Source organism: Tympanuchus pallidicinctus, unplaced genomic scaffold (assembly GCF_026119805.1).
Source record: "Tympanuchus pallidicinctus isolate F22 unplaced genomic scaffold, pur_lepc_1.0 scaffold3, whole genome shotgun sequence".
Lineage (NCBI taxonomy): Eukaryota > Metazoa > Chordata > Aves > Galliformes > Phasianidae > Tympanuchus > Tympanuchus pallidicinctus.
This window is the reverse complement of record NW_026294747.1, coordinates 178,466-194,454: the sequence shown is the minus strand read 5'-3', so window position 1 is coordinate 194,454 and position 15,989 is coordinate 178,466. Positions and strand designations below refer to the sequence as shown.

The following is a 15,989-nucleotide window of genomic DNA, read 5'->3' as shown; positions in this document are numbered from 1 at the left end:
TGGTTTGCAGGCACATGAACACTCACCAGTGTATTTTTCATAACTTTGGGTATCTGGAATTACGACACCGAGAGATTCCTTCAAAGATATCCAAGTTTATTATTGAAAAATGCAATATTCAAATGTGTATGATACAGTAAGTCATCGCATTTGTACATGTAAACCTTGATAAAGTAAACAGCATCTCAAAGACAAATTTATGCCAAAAGTGTCTTACAATAGTTAATCATATCAACAACTTCTCCTCAGTGAATTCTTTTAGTTCTGGGGTAAAGACCGGCTTGTAAGAGTAACCTTAAACCCAAAAGAAAGTGAAAGCTGACAGGCCAGAGGAACTTCTAGCTTGCAGTGCATAAAAGTTAATTTCTCTGAAACACTTGGTGGTAACCCTATTTTAAATGTTACTTACAAAGTTTGGAATTATGAATAGAAAAAATAGTTGAAACTGTACTCTCATTTCTTAATTAGAAACCAAGTTGTATTTAAATATTACATAAATTTCAAGTATATACACATTATAAGAAATCTCTAATGATCATGATATTGCAAGTTAGCCAGGACTATTGAAGTAAAAATGGCTGAACAACATTATGTAGATTTTACATGAGATTATTTCAAGCAACTGAAATTTCAGCGCTACTACTCTAGGTAAAAATTAGAATCAACAGTTTTGTAGATTTTTTTTCAATACAAAATTCCGAGCCTTCTAAACATTAGGACATTAAATAAAAAGGTGATTTGAATTTTTCGAAAATTTTAACTGAAAAATTCTCAACTTCTCAGTGCTTAAAATCTCACTAGCTTTAGGCTGCATTGGGTTTAATCCTCATTTCTCATCTAGCAGCATCCCAACAACTAGTTCATGGCAAGTAAGGAGCACACTGCAGGGAACATCTAGTGTTACAGAGCTTATGGCAAGAAGTTAGAATGAGCCAAAGGAACTAACAAAAGGTAATTTCCAGTGCGAGTGAGGAGGGGATATTCCATTAACTTTTCAAGTCAAAATCCCAGTCCTGAACTAAGGAAGTTCCTGCATAACATGGAAGAGCAAAGGGATTTCTCTATGGTTCTTTGTTGTGCTATAAATTTGTGCTGTTGTGGTAACGTTGTGCTATCACGACCATGTCAAGACGATGTCAGTGTCAATGTACAGTGAACGCAGCTGTAATGTCAGCATTGGAGAAAAACTGTCGATGTGACCCTATTCATACAAATTTCAAAATGCCAAGAGTCGGTAGGACCTTCAGGACGTGTGTGTGTGTGTAGGGAGGGACAGGAGCGCAAAAGGTAGTCCTTGGGACAGGGACAGATGTCACTGCAGACCAGACACACGGTGTGCTTCCTCACACCACCCTGTCGCAAGCATACCAGCTGGCAACAAGCACTGGACAGACTGGTTTGGGAACACTTCTGTTTGGCTTCTTTTAGTGCTTTAAGTACTTTAGGTCAGGCAACTGCTCTTGAAGTTGGACCATCAGCAAAAAGGCATCACTTAATAAAACACTATGGATAAGTAAAGAATGAACCAGAGGAGAAAAGGAAAAGGATCGCAGGGCTTCTCACCGTGCTCCAGTTTCAACCCTTCATTTTGGAGACTCGATAAGGGACTCTGCAGCTAAACTTGCTAAAAGGAACACATGAGCTTTGCCTTCTCTGCTCATCTCCAGCCTCGAAATGCTGGTTTATTCCATTTTACTGCAGCAGGAGGTGGGCTTTAACGAGCATGAGCTTGAACACAGAAAGGCAAAGAGGTCTTTGAAAGCCACTGCCTTTCCTGCCACAGGAATTCACGTTTGCAACTCACTTAAATGCTTGGAAAAACGGTTACTGGTTACGCTTCAGTCAAACTATGCATTAGAACTGACAAAATAACTTACTTCATCTCTCTCCGAAATCTGCCTAAATGTGGATCTCTGAATTCTAGTGTCAGCTGTAACATAAAATACACATTGTTACGAATGGCTGGTTATAGATTTGCTTCAAGCTTTAACCCCCCAAAATCAACATCAGTAGCTTACGAGGATTGTGAAAAATAAAATGCACCTGGAAATACTATGCAATTTTAAGTGATCACACATACACTGATAATTGCTTTTGGATCTGTCTCTTTTCTCCTACGTAATGCCAAATGGAAAATGTGATTGATTTCCATTAACTTCACTGCCTTCGTATACAACTATATGCAACTTCGTATACAACTGTTTACAAGAATACATTACTCGGTGTACTTACAAAAATCCAGTTTATGACAGTACTAATGAGAATTGGTCTTACATGTAAGCTATCTAAGGAGAGCTATTTTTTTTTTCTTTTTATAGACAAGGATCATTTTCAGTTAATTGAAGTGATTTCATGCTTCTGAACACAGGCATACGAATTTGCCCCTGAAAATTGGTGACACAGCTCCAAGATGAATAAATCCCACATGATACCATGCAGGGAATTCACTGAGCTGCATGGCTCCAGTCATTCTCTCTGGAAGCACTCGCATTTGGAGTTTGCAGAAGAGGCCAAAATGAGGAAACCACAGATGCACACAGATCATCCTAATGATTCAGTAAGAAAAGAATATCACGAGTTTATGCCTTTCCCTGTATTAACATCACTCTAAAGCTTTGTTCCCCAAGACACTTTCCTTCATGAAGAAGACCTCAGGAAATTAATGAATTTACGCATTAAGGTATGTATTTATTCACCTAACTTCACTAGATCCTCCAAACATTTTTTTTTGAGTGTTCTTTGGAATAAAATAGAGCCTAAGCAATCCTGAAAACATGATATAAGTCAAACTGCTATCAGAAAAGGGCACAGTAAGAGGCATATTTCTGCACTGTAGGAATGAAGATGTATACTTCTGAAGAAATATGTGAAAAAAAACTCAAACCATTCGTCATCCAACATTACGATGGAAATTTAAGCCTCATCATCATCATCAATATTAACTTAAGTATTCATCTAAATTTTCTCTATAAATGTTTCAATAAAAAGGAGGTTGGGAAGAAAATCACATGACCTGCCTTGTCTCAAAAGACTCCATCACGATGCCCAATCACCATTGTAAGAAATTAAATTACAGCATAACAAATAGAGAGCTTTTGCTCAATCTGCAGGCAACCCTGATGGCACTCAGCTGTAAATACTGAGCACTCAATGCATCTCCTTCTATAGACAGAGGTGCTGAGCTCCACGAGGGAACTTCTCATTAGGAAGGCTAATGAAACAGAATTCTTCGGATCCATTTCATTTCCATGCTTCCCCCCCTTCTCCACCCCCTCCCCCCCTTTTTTCACTCACCAGAATTCAGATCTCACACAGTGGGCACAAATTTGGAGTTAAAAGTAACTAGAAATATGTATAATGTGTGTCAACTTTTCAATTTCTGAAATGGAAATTGCTTTCGTCTGCATCAAGACGCTGAATTTGGTTAGCAATAATTAAGACATTTTGGACTAATCGTTTGTATTTAAGAATATCTAGTTGCTCGTGCAGTCTCTGTAAGGGCGCATGCATAGAGCAAAATTGTCATAGATTAGATCAGCAATGACCTAAAGCGTTTTTGCACAAATTTAAGTTCTAAAGCTTTGTCAGGTTTCACAAACGCAGCTTGCATGCACGGTCTATTCGTACTGGTCATTCGTTTGGAAAGACAATACCTAGAATATGAAAAGATCATTCAGCATTCATAAAATACAGTATTCCTGAGGACAGTGTGTGCCTTGTACTTCTGTAAAAGAACGTGCAGTCAATGCAAACAGCATACTAAACAAAGTCTAGCAAAAAGTTCTCAGCTTAAGCAAATGGCTATTAGTGGCAAAACCCTTACGCTTTGTTCATGTCCTTCAGACATAAAGGAACACACAGTGTTTCTCCAAAATTTCTTGTGCTTTTTCCAGTGCATAAACTGCAAAGTCAGATCTACATACTTTCCTTCAGTCTACTTTTATACACCAGCGCTGAAATATTAAGACTATAAATATTTAAATCCCAAATCATACTCAAATACAAAAGAGGTTTTCTTTCAAATGCACTTTTAAGTTCAGTTGGAATTTGCCTGTTTTGACTTGTGCCAATATCCACAGCAGAAACGAGAAAGCACAAAATAATCACCAGTTCTGACTGTTGCTGATTTCTCTTCGAAATCTTCTCACCTTGGGCCAGCCAAGGCATTTTGCTGTTAGGGAAAACTTGAAAAAGAGAGCTGAACTGTGACCTTCTGAAGAACTGAAGTATCATCGCTACGTGGCACAGAAACAGAACCTGTGACGCATGGTTAATGCTGTCAAGTGGTGCTTGATATTCCACAGTATGAAACAGAGAGAGAATAAATTAAATTAAATAGTGTGAAGCTGTAAGTACTCAGGAGAGTGCTGATATTTCTGATAAGGACTCCTGAGGAACTATCCAAAATATAATTACCAGCCTTTCCAAAATACGGAAAGCTGAGTTCCGACAGCCCATTATCAAAGAACTAACTGCTAACTACATCTGATTAAGCCACACCTTTCAATTTCCTTCCCCCTTTGTGCAATACTGTAGATACTTCTATAGTTGCCTTGCCAGGTCACATTAAGCTGGAATTAACCAAGACGAATATAATGAAATGAGTACAGAAATTAAACGTTGATGCTAAAGTTCACTGGATACAATGGATTCTACTCATCTATTTGATGGGCTCTTAAAATTCATTTTATACAGTGTAATAATAATAATAATAATAACAATAAAATGATTGTTCTAACATATGTAAGTAAATACTGGAATGACACTTACTGATTCAACATGGCATTTATCAAGTAAAATTTCAGGTCTTTTTGTATCTGACAGCAGTGATTTCGCTGCAGCTTTATCTCTAAAATAACACAAACGCATAATGTCAGTATAATTTGGTGGTTCTGTTGTTGTTTTTTTTTCCCTTTTTTTTTTTTTCTTCTCATTCAATATTTAAGCATTGCTTAAAATGGTACAAGACGAACGGGATGACTGCGACTCTTGTTTCCCCACTCTCTACACTGCAAGTGAACTCTGCTCGCTTGTTTAGATTTTTCAAATGAAGTGCTTATCTTCTCACACATTATGAAATGTTAATAGCAACTCCATCGACAAAATGTGACTACAACCATAAGCAGCACTACCTTACACTGTATTCACAAAAAAACCTGAAATTTGGTTCTTTACATGAGTGTCTATTTTTTATACAATGAGCTCCCCAGACTGTAAGAAGGCGTACAATTGATAATAGAAAATCTAAAAGTAACCACTGTGTGTGTGTGCTTTTATAGACAATCTGTATACACATCAGGCTGTATCTAATTCCCATACTCTGACTTATTTAGCCCCATAAAAGAAGTGCACATTACTGGAACATTTACTGTTACAATAAGAAGAGCATTGTTATAAGGTGCTCAGATTCTCCTTCCCTGAACAAGCAAGTCAAAATGCTATACTGGATGTCTGATACATATCTGCATAAGCTTGCATATTATAAATAGTTAACTGTATATTCAGAATGAAGTAATTTGCACTGTATTAGAATATTTCAAGTTAGCATTCTGTGAAGTCACGGAATAATTGCTCAGACAGGTCAAAGAGAACAGTAACACAGTTAGACATCTGCATGCAGCAGAGCATGGAAATGACAATTCTTTCATCCATGTGAAGGTGGCCTTTCTGCACAAAAAAAGTGGAAAGACAACTCATAGCCATGTCATTTTCAACTACAGCTGCAATGTGGGCAATGCAGTGTGTTTTAGTGCTGCTGTTTTCTCTTTGAATTTAGAATTTTTGGTTTTTGACTGGAAGGATAGATTAATGACAATGATGTGCAAATCTTAAACTGCATAGTATATAATAAGCAGCCATATACCCACTTTTTAGGGTAGGACCACATCCACAATCTCAACAAGAGACGAGGACAAACCTGACAAAACAATAAGCCTGAAAGATCGTTTATATCAAGTTATGGCCACAAAGGCAACAATCGTTTTTTTTCTTCAGAGGCATTACAGATGCGGCTGAGCAATCAGAAGCTGTAGTGGATATCATGTAATTTCTTTTTAGTCATGCCCTCACCGTACAAGTTTATAGGTAACTTTTTATTTTCGTTATGCTGCTAGCATCTTCACGAACAGCATAAAAGCTCATTGCCATTTTAAAATCAGCGTCCAAATTTTTAATCTGCTGCCCATTCCTGAGTGCCAGTTCTGGACGCTCACCTCACAGACCAGTCACAGATAAGGCTCTTCATGTTCTTCATCGGAAGCACCTGTTTTCCTCTTCCTGCCAAAGCCTGCAACTGCACAGCCCAATAAGAACATATATATACACTTTGAATCGCACACACTGATGCAAGACTGACTTCGTTTCGAAATCGCACTCTTCAGTTTCCAAACAGCGTTTTTGTTGCAGCATGGTATTGACTAAGGCCATTCATGGTGATACTGTTTCCCATTCTTCTTTCTTTCTCTCTGCAAATGCTCTAGTTCAGCCTCGTACATCATTTCCTGGACTAAGTACTTCTCTCTCCTCATTCTGTCACACAAGTCTTTGGGCATGTCTGGAATCAGGTAAGCAATGAAAGACTTTATTCCGAAAACAAGGTGCTGAAAAGAAGAACAAAAACAATGGCTTCACACATGCATAAATACTCATTCCTAGGATCAAACGCTGGGGCCTCAAAGCGAATGGCAAATTTGGAACTGCAATGTGACTTGTGACTGAAAAATGATCCTTCTTTTTTAATCTCTATTTAGATATACAAGGCCTGCTCTGATAATAATGCCTTCTATGTAGTTACACTGGCCCACAGAATCAGAGGTGGATGTCATTGGCATGGCAGTGGAGGTTGAACTTTCCCATCAATACCTGGTTACATTTTGCTGCCGTATGGTAGATAGCAGCAGAGGGGCTGTCTGACAGAACTGGTGTCTGACGTGGAAGTAAGTATGAAGCAAAAGTGTGCAACTGAGTTCCTCTATGTGGAAAAAATAGCAACCACTGACATCCATGAGATGCTTGCTGAATGTTTATGGAGACCAAACAGCGGTGGTGAGCACAGTGAGGTGGTGTGCGGTGTGTTTCAGCAGTGATGACAGCAATAGTGGTCACCTCCACTGGTGCACATTTGATGAGCATGGCATAAAAGCTCTTGTTCATCGCTGGTGAAAATGCATCTCTAATGGTGGTGACCATATTGAAAAAGAGTATTTCGTAGCTATGGATTTGCTCTATCAATTAGTGTTATTGTGCTCACTGCACCTGCTGACATTTCCATGGAAATAAATAGAAGGCATTGCTTCTGAAGTGATCTACATATGTGTACATATATATGGGTATAAATGAACCATCTATCAGAAATGCTGAAGTCTTACGAAAAATGAAACTAAAGATACAGCTAGTGACCAGAATTCATACACAACTGCAGCATCTGCCATTAGTCTTTGTTAAGAGCAAAGTAAGCAACCAGTTCCCCAGACAGTACCTCAGTCAAAGTTAGTACTCATTTCCAGTGTTGTATCAGGATGCCATCATGCGTATTTTTCCTGACACACACTACTGACAACTTCTAATAATGTTTAGTTGCGAACCATCAAGATTTATAAGATGATTGCTAAAAAAATATGGTTTCGGGGGGGACTCCAGAAGCTGTGCTTGTCGTATCAATTCTGTTGGAAGTAGCTGATTGAAAACATTGTGAGGGGAGTGTTTTTTTTTTCTCTCGAGTGCTATATTGAATAAACATCTAATGACAATGACACTCTCTTTAAGAGACTGTTATAAAAAAAAAATCACTTCAACTCTAAAAAGGTAGAAGAGAATTGTTGCATTCCATAACTAACCTCAAAAACAATAATGAAGGCCAGTCGTGCTGCCAGAACGTGCCAGAACTGCAAAGTGAATTCATAGGGAGTTGAACTCCAGGGAGGGGCTCTGTAATCTCTGTAGCTGTAAAGCAAAAATAAACTGTAAATTAGTCCATGCTCAAAAAACTGGACATGGTGAAAAGCTCTCAAACTTATCCCAGAGCTGGTTAAAAGGAGAGAATTTGACCTGAAAGCATATTTCAAGAGGAATTCAATGAAAAATCATAGCCCACAATATAAATATTAAATAGAGATGCTTTTAAGATGGTAATGTTTTGCTTTCAAAAAGACAGAACAAACATTTTCTTTTGTTGTTACACAGCTAGCATCTTGGAGTATTACATTCAAGTGTGTTGGTTCTAAATTGGTTCTCATCCTTGCTTATAAGAAGTTGAGATTCTGATGACAAGGCCTGCATAAAGGTAACAGGATTGTATAACTTGGTCTAAGGTAATTTTCACTATAAAACTAAAGCCAAAACAAGAAACGGTGCACTTAATGCAAAGTCAGGTTTAAGTTTTGTGCTCAATTTCTCCTATTTATCTTGCATAACATTTGGAAATCTGGGCTGGATTAAAGCCACAACAAACATTTAATTGCATATTTTAAATAATAGACCTCAGAATGCTGAGCAAAAATGAAATGAGAATTTTCTGCCATATTTACAGCTGGAGAACCACCCTCAAGAAATAATTCACAGAGGCCAGTAACACGTGGCTTACAGTAATCCCAAAGAAACTAAGAATATAACATGTGTTTCCATTGGCTTAGTATTGCATCCCACAACACACTTTTCACATCTGAGATTTCCACGTTGAACAAAGTTGAACTCAGATACTTTTACTTTTCAAAAGTGAAACTACTCTGCCATTAACTTAATCGCTGACTTTCCTTTTAGTGCCTGTTTGATGTCCATATATCACAAGCAGAGGGAACATCAAAACGTACCGGCAGTATCCTGAATATCCCATTCCAAGTTCACTCAGATCAAACACTGATAAGCTGCTATTGACATATCCTTTTAGACATCTGGAAAGCAAAGACGTGGGGTCAGAACTCTTCCTAAAGTGGATATAAAGTATAACGCTGTGTGCTATCACATGTTGTGAGGATAATGTTTTGTTTGTTTATTAGGACAAAAGCAATTGTAAAATACTAAGCAGAGAAGCAAAGTGTTATTGGAAAGAATGCAGTAACTTATGCTTCTAAGATAATAAACATGATTTATAAATCTATTTTGAGCAAATTGCTCTTTTGATTTCTATTTTTTTTCCTCCTGGATCATCTATCAGCAGTTGCAAAGCAAACTAATTTCCTACTTCACTGTTGCCTTTCACACCCACTGCACTAAGAAAGATGGCTAGAGAGACAAAAAGGATTCCTTGTTGTATGGGAACTGTTGAATCATAGCCTGAACCTCTGATTGATCACCTGAGACAAGCACTGAGTCAGCCCTGGGAGCACAAGTGAAGGCAATTCACTGCGTGACCAGTTTGTGAACATCTCTGAACTGCCTTGCTGTTTTATTGTTGGCTTTTTTTTTTTGTCTTGATGCTTTCTCTGTGCTCCTTCATCTTGGGAAATGAAGAAGTTAAGTTTAGCTTGCACCATCACAGCTGCAGTAATAGCAAAGAGATAAGCAGGAAAATGGCTTAGTTCCCTCTCCTAATGGGACAACAAAGACCAAAATCTTCACAGAAAACAGGAACAACTCAACTAGGAAGAGCCTACAACTTCCACATTTTTTTGCATTTCTCGTATGCGTTTAGAAGGGAAGTAATGATGGAATGGCTGTTTTGTGTGAAACACCTGACAAGGTTTGCACAGATGTAAAAGACAAAATGTTACCGCTCAAATACGTTGACACAGACAGACAGTAGGAAGAGTTTACTTCCCCTGAAATAAGCATGTATAAATAAATTTTAAAAAATCTTCATTACTTTTCTTGTCTGTATCCTTGATCTGTACAGGGACCATATTTATACGCATAGACAAAACGTGGAATGTAATCAGAAGTGATGGCAATAACAAAGGCATTGGTGATGACAGCCAGTACTCCAATTCCTTCAAGAATCCCATACCAGATACCTAGAAACAAAAGAAACGATGAAGTCAGTGGTTTTTAACTATCACAAAAAGTCATACTAATGATATTAAAGTCATTACTAGTCACAATCTTTTTCTTGCCTCTTGAGAAAGATTTACTGACTCAGAAAAGCTAGCCAAGGTAAAGTCACGTCCTCACACTCCCAACACTACAGGCTCCACCTGAAAAAATTATTACAGTACAGCCCACACTGCTGAGAAGACATCCCTGATATCTGCAGGCTACCCATCAATTTCACTTTTGACATACTGAAATATTGCAAAGGGCAAGTTCCATCAAAGAAGATGACACAGAGGGATCACACCTTACAACGATAGATATCAGGTTCTCTCACCTATATCTGTTGCTCTTGCAGGCATCGGTCTTCGCCACTGAGTCACAAACTTATATGCATCTAGCCTTATTTCTATGATATTGTTCAGCAGTGCCAGGAGAGGTGCCAGTGGAAAGGCAGCAACAAAGATGGTGGTAAAGCCAAACTGTAACACTAGATAAGCATTTCTGTGATTAGAAATTAGACATGCAAAAGCATATTTTAAAGCAATTTATTTTTTAAAAATAAGCTGACATCTCTATAAATCTGCTTACCCATCTCCAAGTATTCATCCATTAAACCATGGAGGTTCATCGGCTGCAGATTCCAATCTTTCTCCCACTGAGGCAGAGAAATTTTATGCTCCATTGACTGTCCTCTTCTTTTCATTTTGCGTCGTGACCACCAGTTCTGTAATAACCTGTATTAGACAAATGAAGTGTTCTTGTCTGTCCCTTGCTGTAGTTTGCAATTCTAGCTGTTGTTTTGAATGGCATCGGAGTGTTTTCTGAGGTGTTACATGGAAATATTTACAATATTGTTAAAGAGATTTCCAAGAAATTTAAGAAGTTTTAAACTTAACATTATAGTTTTAATTACGTATTCAACACGGCACGTCAGGTATTGTAATAAACCTTACAGAAAATGGAATGGGCTTGCATTGACTTTTTAGTTTTTTATTTTAAAGATTTACCTGCATCACTAACTCAAAAATCACAGGAAAAAAAATCATGCACACTGAAAGCATTAAGCAAAGAATGCTGTATTTTTAATCCTCCAAGAGACAAGTCAAATAAGTAGAGCTTACTAGGAGCGTTAGGATATACTGAATAGCAGAAAACGCCCACTATTTTTTTGAACAAACTTAAAGAATCAGATGCCCTATGGAATATTTTCCTCTTTAAGCAAGTCACGTCTAAAAAATGCTCCTTGAGCTGTAAATATTTAAGATTATTTTCTATGAAGGTTTGCAAAGGTCCTTTCACAAAGTAGCTATACATCTGAAGTAATACCTTCACCATAAAAGTGCTATAAAAGGAAAAAATATTACCTAATACAGACAGAAGTGGCAATTAAAGTCTATCATTTATTTCTAGATATTACTGAAAGAAAGAACCAAAGATGGGAAATAACTTCTCTAAGTGTTTTTATCAACAGGCTGCTATTTTTTCTCTCCAACTAACTTAGTGCTTAGCTCTTCCTACTGGAAGGCCACAATTACAAACCACAGCTTTGTCAAAACAAAACACTGCTTTTCATAAAGGAGCACGCACGTTCTAAAAGAAATTCCAGGCAGAGTTAAAGCAGTGCTGCCTTGTGAAGGCAGGAAGCCTGATACCTCAAGGCTGCTGCTTTTCAGACATTTGCTTCTCCCAGCAATGCAGTGGCTGAATTGCAGACTGACTGCATGCTGTGAGTGTAAACTTTTCTGACATTATCAAGGTTAAGACTGATTAAATTAATCTCTGATGAGCAACCTTACTGAAAACAAATTCGTTCAGCTTCAGAAGAACTGTAAACTCTTGGACCCATCACACTCTTCAGTACTTGAACAGCTCTGTTTGTACTATGGAAAATAAACTCAAAATAAACAATTTGGCTGGTTAATGGACCTTGGGAAACTTCAGGGCATGGTTACTGCTTCCCTTTGGTGTGAATTTGCAGTAGTGAGATGGAAAAAGCAAACATTCTCCAAGCATGTCATGTTCTTGAAATAGATATTTTTGCAAAATATGATCACAAAACTATGTAAACAGTAGTAATAATTCCCTGTCACTCTTCAGGGAGGGCTAAAAATTAATACTAATGCTATTTTGAGGGATAATGCAAAACATGCCAATGTGAACTTGCTGAAGAATCTCACTTTACCTTCTGAAAATAGACTTTTAGAGATCAGCAATGCAGCTGCCCACAAGTTTCATCAATTAGTGATGATCATAGAAAAAATATCAGCTAAAGGTGGTATATTACTCTCCACTTGTATGAAAAATATTTTCCCCTGTTTCTCCATTAACACTAATTTGCAGTGGCTATCTGTAAAACAAATACTAACAGCAGTACTTACGGATAGCCTAGCTCCATAAAGTTGTTCCACATTTGTTTCAAAACCATAATAACACCCATCTGCAAACACAGGTCTATCAAGCAGCCACTTGGATGACACTGAAATGAAACAGAAGATCAGTAGCTGAAGTCAGAGAATTGTTTGTTCACAAGGTCAATGGAAAATACTGAAATACATAAGGTAAATAACACTATCCTCGTTATAAGTAAGAGTTTGTTCTTCACTGCACTTAGATGGAATAGTAGATCTTTCAAACTGGATGTAATTCATGTCCTACAGTTGTTTCCCTTTTACTCATGGGAATTTCTCAGGAATGTAAAACAGGATTGCTTACTTCTTCCAATCTCCATCTGTTGAAAAGCTTGTTGTACTTTCCCGGGCGGCCTGCAAATCTGGAAAACAAGATTTCTGCTTAGTGGACATTCCAAGACCGTGCTGTAGCAGTAATTATTTCACAACATCCACTGAGCAAACTCATGAAACATAAACACTAAATCACACAGGCTTAAATCTGGTATCTGTAGGATATGGGGGTTTCAGAATGCAAACAAGGAAAGAGACCGTCATTTTGCAAGAAATCCTAAGCTTCTATTATGACCAGGACAAAAATCCTAGCTATAGAGATTTTAGATGTTAGATACTCAAACTCTCTAATCTGTGTTTAAGAAGATAAGCTGTTGCAATATGTAGGAGTTTACCGTAGCACAGAGATTTGCTTGCCTGAGTGAAACGTGCACTGGATGGCACCCACAGACAAAGAAGCATGAAAGAGCTTTCAGGCCCATTACAACAAAACTCTCCAAAGAGATCTAACAGATTCTTGTGTAATGAAATAAATCAAAATTCTTGGTGACCTCAATGAAAATTACAGATGAGAAAGGAAAAAAACAAACCATTCCTGATTCCACCAGACACAAGACATAGCAAGACACAAAGAGCTTTAGAAACTGTATGAGAAATGCATTGCTGGACATGCCATTCAGGCATTACCAACAATTTCACTTTTTTTTTCTTTCAAACAATCTTGAAATTAAATTGCATTATAAATTTATAGAAATGTGCCCTGGGAAATACAACCCAAGGGGAATAAGTGAGGAAAAAAAAATAAAGTGTATCAGTGCAAGGCTGAATACAGATGTACATAGAGAACGTGTCTGTATTTTCAAAAGTTGTGAATTCTTGTTTTGGTAAGTACATAGACCCACTTAAAAAGTAGCCTGTCTAGTTTCTGAGATTTCAGGAGTCCAACCCTTGCACACAGTTACAAACACACATTCTGTGCTATTAGTTATCCACAAACTGTTGCACTTACGGTTCAAACTGTCAGTGTATTTTCCTGGAAGCTGTACAGTTACCAAAGATTATGGGTTCTCTGTGAGTTAGGAAAGATAACTTACCTGCCAAGAAAAAAGGCAATGTAAAAAATAGAACTGTTAAGGTTGACGAACTGGAAGAGGAACATTTTCAAGGCAAAGCTGTTTTCCCATTCAGACTCTGTCCTTGGATGCTCTATGAAAGACACAGTGCACATTATATAAACAAAAACGAAGTTATGTCAACCCCCCAGAGATCAACTGAAAAACTAGAGATGGTTTCAAGCCACAGTGCTCCCAAGGAAAGCAGGGGAGAAGAGACAACCAACAGTCAGTTGGTTTCTCACTCAAACACCTCACTCTCTAAACTCTCCTGTAAGACCACTATTCCATCCTTCCCATTTCCTCCGTCATAACACTTCTGAAGAGTCAGACAATTCCTAACGCAATGAGAAAACAAGGGAGTTCCTTCTGTGTTTTCTTTGGAAGGAAATGCAGAAATGTATATTAGGATTACAAGTATTCTATGTGGGTCTACATCGATTCGGATTTTTTTTCTTATCATCTGCAGAATGACTGACTTTTGAATTAGAAATAGGTGAAAATGATGAAAATTACCTTTCTTTACAAAAATTTTGTTTCTTTGATCAATGTACCAAATTTGTAACATAGTGTTCACTAACATTTCAAAGTACATGAAGATTCAGAAATCTAAACAGCATTGTTTTTTAAGTTGTAATCTGTACTCTGTGGCTGACCTATAAAGATATAGTCTACTTTGAAGTAAATCAGTATATAAATTTAGGGTGCACTAGCTTTGAGTGGATGCTGTTGGTTCTCAAAAGTTAGGATGACTTCTTGCTCTTAGAAACAGAAAATTTTAGGAAGAGCTACTTCTCTCATGCACCTGATGTTCCATCATACTTAATTCAAGAAAGCTTTCTTGAAATGGAATTAAAGTAATTTTTTAATGTACTGTGAAAAAAAAAAAAATCAGGTCATATATAAAAACAAAATTATGATTTTCTTTCCCATTCCCTTTGTCTTTAATAATTTAATACATTTTAAAAGTTCAGGTAAGCAGATAAAAAAGCAAGGTCTGAAAAAAAACCCAAAACAATACTTTCAGGTGTTTTGTTAACTTGAATAAGTTGATTATGCATTTTGATTCTTTCTAACTTGCCTACATACAATCAGATTGTTACATACAATCTGATGAAATTATGAGCTTGTTATATAATTGATGCTCTTCAATATTTTAACCACAGGGGGGAGCTGTTAAATTTAAGCAGTGAGTTTGCTGTCAAGATCAAATGCGTATTTTCACAGGGGCTGAAAAGACAGCATGTAACAAGAAATACTGAACGATAACACGTTCACATAGAAGGTCCTAACTGCTGTTAGAATTCGCTTTGTAAGAATTAAAAAGCTTCACCTGCTTGACTGCATAACAAAGAGGAGCTTTAGCATAACTTTGTAATGCACAGGAATTAGAGCTGCTTTAAAATTTGACATAACGTTTTTATCTTAGAAAATGTGATCTTAACCAATTTTTCCACAACAAAGTTCCAATTAAATAAAAATTAATAATAAATAAATCAAACATGCAAACAACAGCATTTGGGAAGAATTGAAAAAATATATGCTTTTGCATTTTAAGAAAGAATATGTTTTGACTTTTGTTCTAACGTTTTCCTTCTATACTACAGGAACATGGAAAAGTAGAACTATAATCTGAAGGTTGGTGGCAGCGGTGTTGGAACTTGGTGATTCTTGGGGTCCTCTCCAACCCAAGCCATTCTGTGATTCCATAATAAGGTTCTTTCTTTTGTGTTATTTCTTTAATGAAATCATATAACATTTCTTTTGCTGATAATGCTAATTCACTTAGGGAAATGCCAGCATCTTCCTGTGTATGCACCTGTTTTATGGAAATAGGAACGTACATGTCATCAGTAGCAAGGACCACATCAGTAAAGACGTACATACCTAAGTCTGTCAGGAGATAGGCAACCTTTTCATACACCTAAAACAGAAAGAACAGATGATGTAGGTATAGTATACCTTGTCTGTTATGATGTCTAATGCAGAATCAAGAAAACATCGAAGGCATCGGTGTTTTGTTGCCCTGCAGCACCAAGTGATGAGGGCAGAGAACACAGGACAATATCCATAGCTTTGTCCATAATTTTGGTGTGCTTTTTAACTTGAACTGACTCATTCATAATATGTAGTAACAGAAATAAATACACAACAGCTCATGTTAAAGACTGCATTCTTATTGCAATAAGTCCACAGCGTCCTTAAAAGAAATAAAAGACACTGTTTGCTG

The 15,989-nt window shown here is 37.2% G+C and overlaps 1 protein-coding gene across 5 annotated transcripts in view; it reads right to left on the bottom strand.

Moving 5' to 3' along the window:
- Positions 1–79: 79 nt before the first annotated feature.
- ANO3 (anoctamin 3) overlaps positions 80–15,989 on the bottom strand; it is a 160,176-nt gene continuing 144,266 nt past the window's right edge. For all 5 annotated transcript variants that reach the window (XM_052694404.1, XM_052694405.1, XM_052694407.1 and 2 more), the window contains 10 exons: positions 15,647–15,683; positions 13,742–13,853; positions 12,679–12,736; positions 12,345–12,442; positions 10,555–10,700; positions 10,301–10,453; positions 9,800–9,947; positions 8,808–8,888; positions 7,836–7,941; positions 80–6,599 (listed from right to left, as the gene is read on the bottom strand). In XM_052694404.1, coding sequence (XP_052550364.1) covers positions 6,417–6,599; positions 7,836–7,941; positions 8,808–8,888; positions 9,800–9,947; positions 10,301–10,453; positions 10,555–10,700; positions 12,345–12,442; positions 12,679–12,736; positions 13,742–13,853; positions 15,647–15,683 — 1,122 coding nt within the window. In that variant the 3' untranslated portion in view covers positions 80–6,416. The remainder of the gene's footprint in view (positions 6,600–7,835; positions 7,942–8,807; positions 8,889–9,799; positions 9,948–10,300; positions 10,454–10,554; positions 10,701–12,344; positions 12,443–12,678; positions 12,737–13,741; positions 13,854–15,646; positions 15,684–15,989) is intronic.